Source organism: Cyprinodon tularosa, unplaced genomic scaffold (genome assembly GCF_016077235.1).
Source record: "Cyprinodon tularosa strain WSP-4 unplaced genomic scaffold, ASM1607723v1 ctg368, whole genome shotgun sequence".
NCBI classification, from domain to species: Eukaryota; Metazoa; Chordata; class Actinopteri; order Cyprinodontiformes; family Cyprinodontidae; genus Cyprinodon; species Cyprinodon tularosa.
In genome coordinates, this window is record NW_024039083.1 from 1,016,175 (window position 1) to 1,034,199 (window position 18,025).

Genomic DNA, 18,025 nt, shown 5'->3' on the forward strand with positions numbered 1-18,025 from the left:
AATTGCTTTTAAATTTTGTTTAGAGCGAAGTCCATTACAGAAACAAGTGCCGTCACAAATTTAGTTTGAAATCTATACTGTATTTGTAAAAGTTGAAATTCAGTGCATTGATTTGAAAATAAGTTTTTAATAAACTCAAACTGGAACTAATGGTTTAAAAATGTATTTGCTTTGAAACAGTTTGTCTGTTTTAGTTCTGTAATTCAATTTTAGTTTTTTTAAAAATGCAGCTACTTTTTAGACAACCGGATCCTTTAGCCAGAGAGTAATCAGACACACATGCACTGATTAGATTTGCGTCAGGTTCATGTTTTTTACCCCCTTTTGAGCTGCAGAAGTGGAGCATACATGAGAATGCTGGAAGTCATTAATTAAAAATGCCAATAGATAAGACGGCTCATGTAAGAAATGGCCTAACTATATGCTATCTGTTGCTTTTTGCTAAGGTCTCTCAGGCACAAAAAGCTGCATTTTTAAACTGAATTTAAATGATAGAACTAAAAGAGAAAACTGCAGCTTCTAACAAAATACATTATTCAAAGTGATTTCTTTATTAAACCATTAAATTCAGTAAAGCTGATTTTCAAAACAGTTTATTTACATTTGAAATAAACACAGATTCAGTCTGAGCATTTCAGTTTCTGATGGGACACGTCAGAGATGTGAATAATTTGAAATCTTTTACATTTTCCTCATAATAAAACATTGATAATTATGGAGATAATCCTAAAAATGCATACAAACAGAAACTTTCAGGGCAAAAAAGATATGGTTGTCATAAAGTAGCACAGAAGGAATTGAAGAATTTATGCTTTGCCAGATCCTCTGTGCTCATATTGTCTCACATCTTTCTGTCGGTCTCTCATGTCTTGAAGGAACAGTGGTGCATTGTTTGTTTGAACACCACTGGGGTGATGATTTGGCTGGATCTACGTCTAAGCCTACAAATACTACTATTGTAGACATAAGCCGCATGTCTAGTCTATAAACGTTAACTACATTACAAAAACAAATCAAAACCTGTCAATCTGACTGCTTTTATGAGGCAACATACACTTTCACATCACTACAATGGAGCTTAGGGATCAGTTATAGCTTTCTAAATAAAAAAAAGTGTGTGGAAGCTAAAAAAAAAGAGGCTATTTTTACCTTTGTGCAGTTTACAGACGTATTTGCAAACCATCTTGACTTTAACTGCCCATCTGTATCCCTGAAAACCAAGTACTTCTCCTTAGCCTTGTACTAAACCTTCATTTGCCTAAGCACCCGTAATTCAGACTACATTTGCATGGCTGTAGTCTATCAACTAAAGTTTCATTTAAAAAGTGCCCTATCCTTCTTTAGTGATCCATTCATCTTTTCTACAATATTCTAATATGTGTCACCAAGGTTACCTCTCCAAGATGGCCTTTGGGTGCTCTTTGCGACACCATTGCAGATGCTCCAGTTGCTGCAATATAAAAGGAGATAATATAGAAGATGACTTTAAGTCATCCTGAGGGATTCGGGTACAAAACAGTCCAAACTCCAGAGGTACAGAATAAAAAATGGGGTAAAAGGAGCAGCACACACCTCTGCAACAGACAGATTTGATCTAATTCCGTTGAACAATTAGGACTTGGAATCCTCTGCCCTTTTCATCCTTCGGATCACCTATGGGGTTTGCTCCATGCTCCATCGTGCTGTATTTTCTAATTGGCCTAAAGGGAAAAGTAAAGTTGTGCATAAAACTAAATGAAAGTGAAGTGAGGAGTCTGAGAGAGATGGTGTGGGAAGGAGACCGGCTGTTCTGTTTTCTCCAGCAGTCCAAACTAGAGACATGTGGCTCCCCAGACAAGCTGTCCAGAGTGGGAGAGCTCGCTGGACTCATTACAGGCAGGGCCAAGACGGGATAGCTTGACAGAACACCGTTGGATCATACGGAGAGTTGGAACGGTCGGAGCAGAATTGTTTTTAGCAGCAGCGTATGTGAGTGTGTGAGCGCACGGCCATGTTTGTCAGCCGCGGCGCGCACACCCGGACAACTGTCCGTCCCCTCTCTCCGTCTGTGCCACCCCTGGCTGCCCCCTCCCCCGCCGCCCCCTGTAGACACGCAGAAGCACACACACACACACTCAGCCTCTCGGCCTGGCCATAAGGATCGCTTAAATGTTTTCAGTTGTACTGGACAGCTGAGGGATGAAGTGGCCAACCACAGGCTTCCATTGGTTGGACGACTCATCCAGAAACTGACTCATAGAGATGACTGGACGTTGACCAGCAAGCCAGCAGTCGCAGCCAGTTTATAATAGTTTTATCAGTTCAACTTTTTCCTCATCCGTTTTGACAGTCCATCCATCTTTCTGTGATCCAGTTGGAGTTAAGGAAAGTTTCCAGATGATAACTTCAGTCAGCTTTAGGGTTTACTGTTATTCCCTCCACATCTGATGTTTCTCACTATTCTTACTCCCCATATCTGTCACTGGTTTGTCATCACCAGTACAGATATTTGTTTTGGCTAACTTACCGCTGCCTTATTAGAATATTTTCTTTTCCCTCTTGCCTTATGCCTCTCTCCACCCCTCCCATCCAACCCCTCTCACAGCCCTCTGTTTATAAGTAGCAAGTGATCCAGAGAATATGCTTTGTTTTTGAAAGAACAGGAGAAGGAAATGGGCGAGCAGGAGAGAGTGGGTGGATTTGTGAAAAACAGAGAGAAGAGAGGAGAGGTGTGATTCTGTAGCCTTAGTGATACACTGGCACCGACCAGTGTGTGTGTTTTTTTTTTTCTTTTTTTGGTGTCCCTCTGTCCCTGTGTGGCAGTTCATTGCAGTCACCGCCGCACCGTCGTGCTCACACACACCAACACGTGTGTCTTCACCAGCACCCAGAGGTACCGGCGGGTCCCAGGCTCGCATGCTTCCTTCAGCGGAGCAGGTGTTTTCTTGCGATGTGTTAACGAGCGCGGCCTGCTGTCATTTCTGCTTTAAATGGATGTCACAAATAGAACCCAGATACACGTACATTCTGACTGTTCTCTTCCTGAGAATTAACTCGGATAAGGTGATCGGAAAGTCACCCTGGAGCATGCATGAGTGCACTTTAGGTTTCTTACTGAACTCTGTGTATTGCCACTGATTGTCAAGAAAGATCACTGCTTTAATAAAAGAGCGCGTAAAGACGTGTGTATCAATTAATCACTGTTTGAATAAAGCTGTTCCATGAGAGCCAAGAGTTAACTCTGGAGGAGCTGTAGAGATTCTCAACGCTGGTAAGATAATCTGTCACTCTACAGAAAGGTTTGAGAGTGGCAAAAAGAAAGCAATTGTTTAGCAGAAACCATGGGATGTTCTGTTTTCTATCTGCCAGGACCAATAAAGGGAGCATGGTAAACATTTCAACTTCCTAGCCTGCATATAAAATGCTTCGTGGATGACAGAAAGCTAACACTGGTAGTGGTGAAGCATGAGATTGCCGCCATGTACTGTAGCAGGGAATCTATTTGGAGTTGATCTGATGATAGATCGAGCAAAATACAGAGCAAGTCGGACACAAACCCTGAGAGAGACTGCATAGACCTAAGGACGGGGCAAAGGTTCTGCTTTCAGCAGAGCAACGGCCAACTTGAATATTCTAAAAATATATACATAAATGTGTGGATTTAATGTGACTAATTGCAATGTTTAAAAAGGGTAGCCTCCATACCTCTGTGTTTTACTATGTTGGACGACTGCTGGTTCTAAGGAATCGATGCAGTTGAACCCAGAGGTTCCCAGAGAGTGTTATCTACCACCATGGCGTGGCGTTTGACACTCATGTAATCCTCTTGTGGGTCGGCTAAAGGGCCCCGCTCCCACTTCATTGCCAGCCCTGGTTGGATTACACTTTGTTTGGCAGATGCACAGCAGATGTTCGTTTTTTTCCCCCTCCTGTTGACGTCTAAGAAGAATAATTCCTCATGTGTAATCTCATTTGGTCTCATGTCACGTCAGCTCATCCCCTGCCGTCGCTGCTGACCAGTGGTTTGTGTGTATCTGTGTGGGAGTGTGACTATGTGGTGGAAGGGTCATCACCTCAACACCTGGCCATGTATCAGCCAGATGATGTTTCTGGCATGGATACTTTGAGCGATGCGCTGGTAAACATGTTTTTTTTTTGCCATCTTTTACATGATAATCCGATGTGAATCTGGCAGGCGTTGTGGCAGTCATATTGATGCTGTGTGTATAAAAAGTACAGTGTGTAAATATGTGTGTTATATCCTCAAAGCAGATGACAGCTGAGCGGCTCTTAACTGTCCAGGGAATAAAATCAGTGTTTAAACCATCAACATCATTATTTATGTTGTTAATCCCACTTTCCATACATTAGACTGATTAGGAGTTCTAACCCCTGAGAACACTCGTGCCTCCAGTGTCATTTTCCCTCTCTATCTGTCCTCCACTGTGTTATTAAACTAGGCTAAGGTTTCCTTTCCTCTTTCTTCGTTTGTGTGTCTCTCCAGGTGAATACATAAAGAACTGGCGCCCACGTTACTTCCTGCTCAAGACAGACGGCTCCTTCATCGGCTACAAAGAGAAACCTCAGGATGCAGACCTCCCTTACCCACTAAATAACTTTTCAGTAGCAAGTATGTTACACTGACACAAATCTGTTGCAAAAAGTCTCTATAAATTACTGTCTTATGTAAAAGCTAAAAGAGCATAGATGCACCTATAGGAGTTATATGCAGATATTTGATCTATAGTTTTTTTTTTTTATGTTAAAACTTGTTTGTGTTTTTTTTTTTTCATTTCTTTCTGCCCTTGGTTGTAATTATTTATTTCTATTTAACCACTCCAACCAAATATGGGAGCTAATCTCATTAAACACTTTTTAAACAAGTTTGTTTATTTATAGGTTTATTTAAAAGGGGTGATGGTTAATTAAAGCTTTCTTTTAGATCCTTTGCATCAAATTAAATTAAGCTAGTTTACATCTGTTGTCTTTACTAAATGCCATAACAACAGTTTAAAAAGCTTTAATTATACACCTCTGCTTTTTAAGTTGTCGGCACACAGATGTTAACATTCCCAGGTTATTAATTAATTAGTTTGGTGTCTGTAAAAGCCTAAACCTTCCTACCGGTAATGGTTCTAAGACCATACGCTGTATTTTAAAGGAGTTTCCACTGCACCAATGTAGTGTTTAATTTAGTTTTCTGGTCCATTTATTTATCTTTTTTTTACTCTGCCTGTCATTTCCATTACAGAGGTTCATATTTTCTATTAACTTTAAATCACATAATAGGAGTTCATTATCTTTTTCTAAACAGCCTTCCTTATTGTTTTATGGACTAAATCCACCAAAGTTATTCGAAATAAATGATTAAAGGAAGCATTGACTGCTTTCAGTATCTCCACAGAGTTGGAGTGGGGCTCTTATTAGATAACCTGGCAGTAGGCAGATTGATATGTGTAGAACTGAGTTGAATTCTACGTTATCAATGGCTGCCGTTCAGTCTGTCCGTGAAAAGGAGAGACGTTTATTGCAATGACGTACCCGCCTTCCATAATACGCTTTCAGCCAATCGTAGCAGCGAATCGTGATGTTTGACTCGCTGGCTGTTACGAGACGGACGTGCTAGCGGGAGTCTTTCAAGATGGATTTATTGTGAGACTGAAATCTCAGATCTCGCGACAATCCAGCTTGCAGCTCAAGGTTACTTATTAGAGCCTTTCTAAAAACAAGAACCATTGAGATTCCCAGAAACAGATTAAAGTAATCAAGCTGCCCAAGATTGTTGATTATTAATTTTACATTGTAGGTTGTGAGTAAAACAGTACATCTTTATTTAATAGCACATTTTACTTAAAAATCACTGTGGTTCACAAAAATAGGATAAAACACACAAGAAAACAAATTAAACTTAAAATAATGATTTCTTTTTCTTTAGCAGAAATAAAAAACAATGAAAAAATAAGCTTCCCTAGAGAAGATAAGATGCACTCATAAAATAATTCAAAGAATATTTAACACTGTTAGAAGAAAAGGTAAAGGAGAAAAACTGAAAATGTTTGTTGTAAATGTAAAATATCCCTAGAAGAATGAAATGTAGCATGTTTGCATAAAGTGCAGCTTCCGCTGAAAGAACCTATAAAATGAGCTGCTGGTTTATCCGAGTGCCTGCCTGCAGGGAACCTTCACAGTTTTCGGAAAGAAACTGTTTGTAAGTCTATTTGTGTAGGATTTAACATTCCTGCATGATTTTCCTGTGAAAAGTGAGATGCATCAACGTGTCCCACGTTTCTGGACTCCTGCAGCAGAGCCCAGATCAGGTAGAATGCGTCCTAGACCTCCCGTCCTTTCCTCACCACCCGTGCTTTGTCCATCTCCTGTGCCATGCAGCTCCCATCCCACGCTGTCACACTGAGGCACAGTAAGGTTTCAATCTTGGTCCTATAGTCCTTTGTTTGTTTTTCTTCACCAGGTGAGAGATGTACTCAGTTAAAGAGGGGATGTGAAACCCAGGAACTTTATGATATCCACCAACTCCCCCTGTGTGCAGAGAGGAGCGTGTTTAGTCCAATATCCACTATGGCCTCCTTGATCTTACTTCTTACTTTATAGCAAAGGTCTTCAACAGGGGGTCCACGGAGGTTCTGCATCGGGGTCGCAACAGTTTTGGTTGATTAGACTTTTTTTTTATATTCGCTCCTGCAATTTTTTCCACTAATTGAAATGTCTTTAACAACACATTAACATGAATTCAACACACTGTAGTAAACAGATAAATGGAGGAACCAGAATCAGAAATACTGTAATAATCCAAGGGTGAAATAGCTTTCGTTACATGACTCCGTCTGTAATAGAGTGACTATCGGACCAGATGATTTAACACAATTTCACATATATAATTAGGGGATCCCCGCTGCATCTCACCATCAGTTTGGGGGCCCTTGGCCTGGAAAACATTGAAGACACCTGCTTTATAGGATAAACTTATTCCTGTAGTACTGCTGTCAGATTGTGGAAATCTCCTCTGCTTTGGGTCTGATAAATTAAAAGATGCAAACCATAAAAATCTTTCTTTAATATTATTTGAACATGATCATAAGGACTGAAAGTGTCTTCGGTTGCCTTTAAATGTGTCAAGATAACAGAGACAAAAGAAATTTCTTCCACAGCTGAGGCACAAAACTCTACAAATAGAGATTCTTTCAAGTTTTAGATTTGGTCTTTGGTTTGAGACACATAATTTCCTCCATCACACCTGTTGTTGAAGTCTTTGTACCTGTAAAAGGATTTGTTTTCTGTTGAAGTGGTTTAAATTTGTGACTGAACTGTGTGCAGTTTATAATAATCTTATGGAAAGCCAAAATCTCTATATAAAATTCAGCTAATCACCCCTATGTGCTTCTACAATTTGGCATAATCTTTACTCCCCAGACAGACTGGACAGTTGAAAATGAAACTGGCCAATCAGGAGCGACTCTTGTCAAGTTTAAAGTCACCTTGAAAATAAACGCTTAACTACTGGTTTCACTTCCTAGCTAACTTCCTTTCTCTTTCAGCATAATTAAACGTATGTAAAGAGTAAATTTAGATTAGAAAGATTAAGATTCAGAATTATTTTATTTAACCAAATTATTTATATTTTGCTCAAAAGATAATATAAGCATACAAAAGTAATATCAACTTCAAATATTTATGTTTATATAGGCTAGTTTGTCAGAGGTCAGCAGGTAGGAAATTACTAAAATCTTAAATATCAGTAGAAAAATGCTGTTTTTACATCTGCTGACCAGCCCTTTATTATTGTTTTTTTTTTTTTTTTTAACTATACACTTAGTGTCAGTATAGATGTGCTGTGGGTGTTTTCTTTAAAAAAAATTTTTTGATGAAAAAGTTTTAGCTAGGACCTTTAAGTCTTAAATAAAATTTATAATGAATATAATAATAAAAGGCAATACACCTAATAATAATCTACAGTTGCAGAAATTTAATTGCACAACCACATTACAAAGCTACAGCGCCAAAACAGAAAATATGATGAATTGTAGACTACAAGCTGATACCTTGGAGAAAGTGAGAGGAAAAATAGCTGAAATGAAGGACACAGAGGAGGAAAGGAAAGAGGAGGCCTGAGAAGGGAGGACAAGTATGGAGAATGAGGGATGGGGAATGATCAGTGGGAAGGAGAAGAGCAAATCTGGAGACTTGAGATGGTGGGATGCTTGGAGGGACTGGAAGGTGAGGCCTTTAATGGATGAGGGAAGGAGGAGTGCTGAATAAACGGGGAGGAGGAGGTGAACACCGGGTTGGAGATGGAATGGGAAAAAAAAGAAAGAAAAAAAGTTTGCGAGGAGGACAAGCCAGGCCATACATCCGGCCCCGGCTGCTTGGCACAGCACCGGCTCTGCCACATCTGTTGCCCAAAGCTGGGAAGCCAGGTGGCGTGTGTGTGTGTTCTCTGTGTGTGTTTGTTTACTTGTGTGTGGATGTGATGTGTTTATGCGTGTCTGTGAGTGAACAACAGAAGTGGTCAGATGGAACAGAGAGGGTACAGGCCTGTTCCCTGCAGAGGGACACATACATACAAGCTTGACACACACTAACGCTCTCACACACACCCGCTAAACTGCTACACAGACCTCACCATCACCTGCTGTGGCAAACAACCCCATTCCAGCTAGCATTCAAAGTTCATTTTTACACCCAGTTGTCTGTGTGTGGAAGCGTGTGTCCACGTGAGGACATCAGGGTTTGCTTTGGCGCTGACAATAGCATGACTGGCAGCACAGCAGGCCCTGTTCACGAGTCAGGTAGCAACCGTTTTGTTTGACTTTACATTGAAGCACTGCGGAGTGGATGACCTGGATAGGTCTGCCATTTATCGTCCTGTCTATATTTAGTCTTGCATGCAGAGCTGTGTCACACTTCAACAAAGGGCTCCTTCATGGTTTGAATATGTCAGACATTTATTTGATCAAATTTACAGGTCAGGATAAATATGGAGAGGTAAAAATAAGGATTGGTTTGTAGCTCTAGACTTCATTTTCTATCCCTTTGTCTAAAAGCTCACTCCTTCCTTACCTCATTTTCCTCTCTTTTTTATGCTCTGTTTTCCATGTCTTTTTTCCCCTCCTTCGTGCCTTGTCTTATTTCCTTCGGTCTCCTTGTTTGACCATTGTGTCCCCCTTTGTTTCCTATCTTCCGCTCTGTCCTTCCTACTTTCCTGTCTCTTACATGCCTTCCTTCTTTCTGCTCCCTAACATGTTTTTCTGTGTCCTTCCTTTTTCTATCTCCTTCTTTTAAGGCTTTTATTCTTTTTCCCTTCATTTCTTCCTTGCATCCCTCTGTCCTTCTTTTTACCCTTCTCCTTAACATTCTTGTTCTTTTTTCCTTCCTTATGACCTTTCCTGCATTTTGTCCCTTGATTCCTTTCTGTAGTGCCTCCTTCATTCATTCCCTACTTCTTTTCTTTGTATTCTTCCTTTGTTTTCTCATCCTGCTCTTTCTTCACCTAAATTTATTTTGTCCATGCTTCCTTAGTTTCTTCCATCTGCCCCAGTGTCCTTCCTTCTTTCCTTTTCCTTATTACCTTTCTCCGTCTTTCAATCTGTCCTTCCTTTCTAACTTATTTCCTATCTTTTCTTCTTCCCCACCGTTCTTACATCTTGTGCAGGTATCATTTGTAAAGCCTGCCCTCTGTAGGAATATTTTTAAAACACAGAATGTTGAACATAAACATTATTTAAATGAACAGAATAAACCAACTTTAAAATCTCAGTCTAGAAATATTAATAGAGACAAATGTGGTTAAACCCTGTTAAGCTGTAAAAGATTAGATTGATAGAGAGGCAGGAGACATAAAGGAGTCAAAGGGGCAGGAGTCAAAAGGAGACTAAAGAGGAGGTAAAACAAGGAGAGAAAATGATGGCTGGTCCATGTAGAACAAGCAGGGCAGATGAGAGGACAGAAGATGGATCCTAATGCTGTTTTACACCACTTCATGTCCTTCATAAGCCGAGACTGCTGAGGGGACAATGGAGATGCATTCCTTCCCACAGCGAGCTCACAGCCCCATCTGGCTCTGTATGCCTATGTTTCTGTGTTTGTGTACTGTATTATGCTTCTGTGTAATAACGGCCTACTGGGCTGCCTGTTTTTCATAGAAATGCGTCTCATCAGAGAGCCGCCAGATGCGTGTGCGATGCAGCACATAAGATAATTTGGCACAAGAAAGCAGCTTTTTTTAAGTTATCGGCTTTCAAAATGGTTTTCTATTTTTATACCAACAAATTAAAACACGAACTGTGTTCTCCTCCTGACAACTTGTTGTTTCAGTGGAAGATTTTCCAGCGATAAAAAGGCTGCAGCCAAGATTAAATCACTTTGAAAGTTTTCTGTGGCTCCTTCACAGTAGGAAAAAAGTAGGACCACCAGCACCGACTGACAGTAGATGGAGGCCTGCTCCAGAAAGCTGGAACAGAAGCATCAATACTGTCTGGTCTGGATAGATTTCCTCCACATCATCCCACAGCATTGATGTGGAGGAAATCTACTTTGAAGGGTAGGCTTTAAACCTTCCTTTTTGGTAAAGCTTATAGTAAGAGTGGTTCAGGTTATCCTGAGCTATCTCTATAGTTATGTTGATATAGGCTTAGACTGCTGGAGGACATAGGGACCCATTTTTCATAATTTTTTCATTCTATCTCTATTCTCCCATTCTGCAGTATTTGTTTGCCTTTTCTCATAGCTTCATCTTGTCTATTCCCGTTTGGCTGTAACACCATCCTAAGGAGAAATATCAGCTGTGCTGCTGCCATCAACTCCTCTGTTTATAAATGTTGGCCTTTTTCTCAGTGTAGTCCTGTTTCTCTGGCTGTGACTAACTGTACGTACTCTATTCGTCCTCTGACATGGGGGCTTACGCAGAGCTTATTTGCCTGGCTGTTTGTTTCCTGTATGGGACCACCTGTGATTCTGGTTGACAGCTGACTTTTGGATCTCTGCTTCTTTCTGTATCTCTGCATCTATCTCCTTGAACCCCAGTCGGCCTCGGCAGATGGCCGCTCACACTGAGTCTGGCCCTGCTGGAGGTTTCTACCTGTTAAAAGGGATTTTTCCTCTCCACTGTCGCTACAAGCATGCTTAGTGTGAGGGATTGCCTTCAATTCAATAAGTCGATGTAATCCATCAATTTGACTGTATGATCTGGTTGAATTGTAAACTGCCTTGAGATGACATGTGTTGTGAATTAGAAATAAACTAAATTGAATTGTTCATATTGACATTGCTGTTAAGAATAGATTTACCTTTTTTTCTGGTATTTAAGCAATACAAATAATAGCATTACTGCATACTTATAAATAAAATGAAAAGCATTTTATTTTCAAAACTACTTTAAAAACTAGCATCTGCTTAATATTTCAACAGCTGTATGGAACCTGACTTTTTTTTAACCAATTGTTTTAAGAATAATTCAATCTCCGATTGATTCAAAACAATCTAAGCTAAGTTTTCAAGTTTTATTTTATACTTATTTTCACTTTGATTTATTTAGGTCTATACTTTGACTAGGATCATCTAATGCTAATTTCAAAGGCTCCATTGTAGCTCAAGTTGTGTTTAGAGTGTTGTTTTGCAACAAGAGGAAGTCTCATAGACTTGCAGCCTATTGTGTAACCTTTTGACACAATTTTACAGTATTTATATCAATTTTTTCAGTTTGATCAACTTTCTTTCCCAGAAAAGTATTTGCTAGAGCATGAAGCAACCACCAAAATGTTTGACAGTAAAGATTGTGTGTATATGGTGTCTGTAAATGGCCAAAAAGTTAGATTTTGATTTAATCTGACCAGAGCACTCACTCTCTGATGTCTTGTATTGCAAATTGTAATGGTATATCCAGTGGCTTTTCTTCAGAAATGGATTTTGTGTTACCTTTCATGCATATATGACCTCTCTGTACAAAGGTACAACCTCTATAAAGATTTTTGCACCTGGGGGTGTAGGCAAATTGTTTGTACCGCTCATTTAATGAAATAGAAACAAAAACACAATCATTATGACAAAATTAAAAGCAAATAAAAATTCCAGGCCTTATTAATGAATTTATTTTATAGGACCATTCTGTTGAAGCATGGTTTAAAATTAGCGTCTGAGTTTCATTTGTTCATTTTCATAGAAATGTTATTCTTACTGTTGTCTTCATGTTTGTATCTGCAGCTCCTTCCAGGTTGCTGCAGGCCTCATGGCTGTTTCAATTAATGAGGTTTGGGTGGGCAGTCATGTTGGAGTAGATTGTTAGTTGTGTCATTCTGTTTGGAGGGTTGAATAAATGATGCTGTGGGATTTCTCTAAGACTTTTTCTGTCTGCTGTTTCCCTTGATCTTTACGATGCCTTTTGTTCACTGCTCTTCTCTAACAGACCTTTTGACTTATACATGAAGACCCAACAAAACATTTTCATGCGAAACATTGCAAGTCTCTATGTATGCATTTCCTTTATTTTGCTTTTTATGTGCAGAATCGTTTCTCCTAACATCTTGTTTCCCTTGTGCAATTTCAGAATGCCAGCTGATGAAGACAGAGAGGCCAAAGCCAAACACCTTCATCATACGCTGCCTTCAGTGGACCACTGTCATCGAGAGGACCTTCCATGTGGATTCTCCTGATGAGCGGTTGGTTCCCTTAGAGATTCAAACTTGAAATACCTGATGTGTCCATTCTCAGCATCGCATTTGATCATTGCTTCTCGAAAGTGTCAGGGTCCTTAACTGACAAATATTTAAACCTGTTTGATATTTGTAAACAGCTTCCCACATTCTCGCATCATTTAAAGTGCTTCTTTATGTTAAATTTGAACGGACTGATGTTTCTAAATTGTGCATACATATTTTAATCAGATGACTAATTGGACAACCAATAGATTAACACAATACAGGAAGTTTTATTAAGAGTGTCACAGGGCTGAGGGTTGTTCACTTTCCTGAAACGCACCTGTCCAGGACATGTTTAAAAGTGAAGGCAGTTTTAAAAAGTTGAGCAGTTTTAGTTCAGAGGATTGTGATTCAGTGTAAAAAAAAAAAAAAAAAGTAAATACGACGCAATGGAAATTGAATTTAGGAATTTAAAATGTCAAAACGCCAACTTTTAAGCGTGAATTGCTTTGAATAAACCAAATAATGAATATTATGTGCATATATTCAGTCAAAGCATTAATAGGAGCACAGGTATGTATATGAAGGGCTTTACTGTAGAGAGTTTGTGCTTTGTTGGTGTCTGTGAGGGAGACGGAGTGGAGAGGAGACCTTTCAAGTGGTGTTGGCATAAATTCTCCAGCTGCTCAGTTCCTTTCTGAGGAGCTGAGGTGTTTATCTCTAGAAAATGAACAGCTTTGCCCAGAAGACCACAGATGCTTCTGTGCATGCTTTGAGGTTGTGTGTATGTATATAGATGTCTGTGTGTGTTGCATCTGTCTGTCCAACTTTCTCCTTGTTATATGTTGCTTTTGTTGAAGTTTTGCCTCTGCATCATCAAATGGAGCATTCAGTTACCATAAATCATATAACTTCCTATTAATTAGTTCATAAAGTATCTCTGGCAGAGAATGCAGCTCCAGATGTGTTTGTATTTTTCATTCAGTGTTTGCACATATTCAGCACCACTGAAGCAGTAAAACTCAAAGCTTTTTGAAAAGAAGAAAGAAGTGTGTGTATATAACACAACTGGGTGGGTGTGTGTTACTGTATGGGCTGTTACTGTACCAATGCTGGCAGGCCTCCAGCTACTACAGCCCCAGCCGTGTGGGGAGAAGGTGGCACGTATTGGCGTGATGCCCGACTGTAGGCAGGCCCATTATCTCTCATTAGCAAAAGGGGGAAAAATGAGAAAAAGAGGCTCATTATACAAAAAAAAACACTTTAACCGAGAAAGGAGCATTTATCTGCTGCCTGACCTTGAGAGAGTTCCCATTGCTTTTCACATCGCCCCGTGCACAAGCACACACGGATACATCACTCCTGCCATAAATTAATGCTGGAGTGGGGCTCCAGCTTTGCCCTTGTTTTGAAGTGTGTAGGATATTCTCAGAAAGGAATATCGATCTTAAAGCCATACCGCTGTGTTTAGGTTCAGATGAAGGATCCTATAGAACCCCTTAAAGAAACATAGGTGCATGACAACACAAAGGGAAGCAGAGGTGATCCTTTATAAACCTTTAAGCGATATCTATCATTCATTTATTTCAAATTATGTTCCTGCAAAGCTAAATTAAACATGTGAACATCAGGCTAATGATGTATGAACAGAAAGCCTTAGATCTGCATAGACACCAGGGTTCTTCCTACGGTATGAAGAAAGAGTCGGCACAATATTTACACACTAATTTTCAACCAAAGTTTGCAGCTTGATCTGACTGCTTTTTTATTCCAATGATAATTAATATGAAACATATATATAACACTTTATTTGATCTCTATTTTACATCTTTAACGCATAAAGATTTCAGCTAAATATAAATTTAAAATCTACTATTTCCCTAGTTTTAAAGGCAGAAAACATATTTAACTTCCAATCCTAGGTTTCTGTGCTCTGATTTTCTCCTCTCCTCTGAGGAGTATCAGAGCAAAGAGCTGCCCTGTGTATGATCCATGATATTCATCACTGTTAAAAAGCCTTAATGTGTCTACACATCCTGTTGCACGGCTGGCCTTCTGTTGCAGAATCACATCCACACACGCCCAGACAGTCAAACTCATTCACTTCCTCCCAACAGATGTTGAACAGCACTGCTAATGGAAAGTCAATGGGGAGGAACCATGTTAGCAAACAACAATGCATTGTTTCCTCTGATGGATTGGGTCGGGTATGAGCACACCCGCCCGCTCACTGACATGCATTAGTTCTGCTCTTTGATCAGTGCTCATCTGGTTCGTTCTGTAGCTGACCGTGTTTCCTCTCTGTTCAACAGATAGGTGTTAATTTTATTAGAAACACTTTAGCAAAATGAAAGACCCGATTTGCTGAAAGCACCAGCCACCCCATCCCAAATCTCAGAATGGGGATGATTTTTTTTTTATGTTTGACCTGTCTTAACTTTCGGCTTATATTTTTAAACCACGAAAATAAGTGTTTCAAAAATGAATTGTCTTCTTTATTATCAGAGATGAGTGGACAGAGGCCATCCAGATGGTGGCAGACAAGCTGCAGAGACAAGAGGAGGAGAGGATCCAGTGCAGCCCCACGTCCAACATTGACAACATGGTTGAGGAGGAAATGGACATCTCCACTACACACCACAAACGCAAGGTAAACACACAGAGACATACAGTTATGAAAAGTTATGACTGTACTCCTCTCTAAAAGGCTGACTTTGTGATATCACTGAGAACCTTTTCTAGTCAGTTGGTATTTGAGTGAATATTTGTGATAAGAATAAATAAAATAGCTTTTTGTGTCTTTTAAGCACAAAAGCATTTATAGCTTTGCTTTTATCAATTAAAAGAATCAGTGAATGTGGTGAAATGCGACTTTCAGAAAATGGCCTTCTTTACCCAAATTAGGTAAAATGATCATTAAATTCCACCCTTATTTTTTTAAAGGGTCAATATCATCGGCCCATTTAAGCTGTTTTGCAACTGAATTTTTTCTTTTTCTAGATGCTTTAGGCACCTCCTCTCTGTATGCAAAGGGTAAAAAAGGCTCTTCTCAAAGAAAGTAAAGTTAATAAATAGGTGTATGGGGTGCATCACTGTCAATTATAAATTTGGAGATAGTTGAAAGCTATGAGGAAGCAGCTCACTTTGTCTGTCTACCATTGCTGTTTATATGAGAGATCACAACACTAAAGCTTTTATCTTATTGTCTTTGCTGTTTCCATCAAACTTTACATGTGAACTCTTGAGCAAAGGTGGTATTTTTTTAAATATTAAGTTGATGATCAAAATCCTTAGGATGGCGTCTGTTATTTGCGGATGATGTGGTTCTATTGGCTTCATCAGGGCTTGATCTACAGCTTTCTCTGAAGTGGTTTGCAGCCAAGTGTGAAGCCGCTGGGATGAGGATCATTGAATCAAAATCTAAGATGGTATTGAGCTGTAAAAGGGTAGAGTGCCTTCTCCGGGTTGGGGAGGATGTACTGCCCCTAGTGGAGGAGTTTAAGTATCCTGGGGTCTTGTTCACAAATGAGGGGAAGATGAAGCGGGAGATCGACAGGCGGATTGGTGCGGGTGTCTGCTGCGAAGTGGACGATGTACCGGTTTGTTGTGGTGAAGAAAGAGCTGAGCCAAAAGGCAAAGCTCTAGATTTACCGGTCACTCAAGTTCCTACCCTCATCTATGGTCATTAGCTTTGGGTCATGACCGAAAGAATGAGATCCCGCATACAAGTTCCCAAAATGGGTTTTCTACATAGTGTGTCTGGGCTCTCCCTAAGAGACTCAGAGCAGAGCTGCTGCTCCTCCACATCGAGAGGAGCCAGTTGACGTTGCTCGGGCATCTGGTTAGGATGCCTCCTAGACGTCTCCCTGGTGAGGTGTTCCGGGCACATCCCACCGGGTTGGCCCAAGCAGAGACCCAAGACACGCTGGAGGGACTATGTTTCTCTCCAAGATCCCCTTCATTACATAATAATGTCAGCAAAATATGTCTGAAATCAGAAGGAGAATGTTTCATAATCATATTATATACAGGAACACCATAAATCACTTTTTATTTTCTAGTAATCAATATAAAAATATTTTGACCTTATTTAGTTCTGGGTTAACTTTTTGCACCATCTGAATATATTAAATGCCCCGACTGTTAGCCTACAGCGTCTCACTGTAACAGCTGATCCCATGTTTCCCAACAACAGACAATGAGTGACTTCGACTACCTGAAGCTGCTGGGAAAGGGAACCTTTGGTAAAGTCATCCTTGTCCGGGAAAAGGCCAGTGGGAAATATTATGCCATGAAAATCCTCAAAAAAGAAGTCATCATAGCCAAGGTTAGTCTGTTCTACCTTTGCTACGGCAGCAGTAAGCATTTTTTGTTTTAAATGCATTTGTACAAGTGGTATTCTAATGTATTTCTAGAGGTTGCATTGAATAGAAATGTTTTTATTCTTTGCTGTTTGTATAGGATGAAGTTGCTCACACACTCACAGAGAGCAGAGTACTGAAAAACACCCGGCACCCTTTTCTCACTGTAAGTACTTGATATGTATGTTAGAGTAAATCCTAGTCTCCTTTAGTAGATTTCAGCTAATTTAGATTCTTAACCCTTTAACGCCTATTGATGCAAATATGCACCGAACCATTTACAAACAGCCAATATAGTGTCAAAATTCGCCCACTGCCAGTTTTGACCATTTGGGTCTCAGGAAACTTTTGAAGACGTGTTTCTAGCATGATTGGTTCATGATGGTGTTTATTGTTAAACTGTTCTATCAAATTTGCACTATATCTAAATTTCTATTTTTGTTTTTAATGAATAGAGGTTTAAGAATCTTAATTTGAAAACTTCTTAAAGGCAAATAAATATGTATCAAAATACCAAATTTTTGTTCATCTGTTTGTCTTATTGAAAACATAATTTCCTATTAATATGATTCTGTTTCTTGCCAATTTTTAAACTTTTTATTTATTCGTTTATTTGATAGGGACGAGTATGTTTCATGCTTCATGTCACACACTACAACATTTTAGCTAAGGCTAATTCTCAATGTCTGTCCCCAGACTCAAAGTAAAGAATTGAACAGAGAACCACCTTTTGACCTCTTTCTATTTAAAGGATATAAAACTGTACCTGATGCAATGCTGGACTTTGCACTTCACATTTCTGTTCCTTTTGCCTTATGTTGTTTTACTTTTCTTCCTCTCTTTGTTCCCTTATTAAAAATTATTTATCTGCGTGAGAAATAGTTGCATGCCATTCATTCTGAATGAAGCGATCCGCGCCAAGTTACAAAAAGTCAGAGATGGACAACAAAGCTCCAGAAAAGAGCACTTCGGCCGCACAGCAGTGAAAGCTTTAACTATGAACCTAGCTTCAGGTTTTAACATTTTCCACTCCTGCTT

General features: G+C 39.6%; 1 protein-coding gene across 3 annotated transcripts in view; it reads left to right on the forward strand.

The window, feature by feature from the left end:
• akt3a (v-akt murine thymoma viral oncogene homolog 3a) overlaps positions 1–18,025 on the forward strand; it is an 87,427-nt gene that overhangs the window by 44,652 nt on the left and 24,750 nt on the right. For 2 of the 3 annotated variants that reach the window (XM_038296142.1, XM_038296143.1), the window contains exons 3-7: positions 4,484–4,609; positions 12,536–12,647; positions 15,132–15,276; positions 16,822–16,953; positions 17,088–17,153. In XM_038296142.1, the coding sequence (XP_038152070.1) occupies positions 4,484–4,609; positions 12,536–12,647; positions 15,132–15,276; positions 16,822–16,953; positions 17,088–17,153 (581 nt within the window). Of the gene's footprint in view, positions 1–4,482; positions 4,610–12,535; positions 12,648–15,131; positions 15,277–16,821; positions 16,954–17,087; positions 17,154–18,025 lie in introns of all 3 variants that reach the window. The other variant, XM_038296144.1, reaches the window with a different exon arrangement.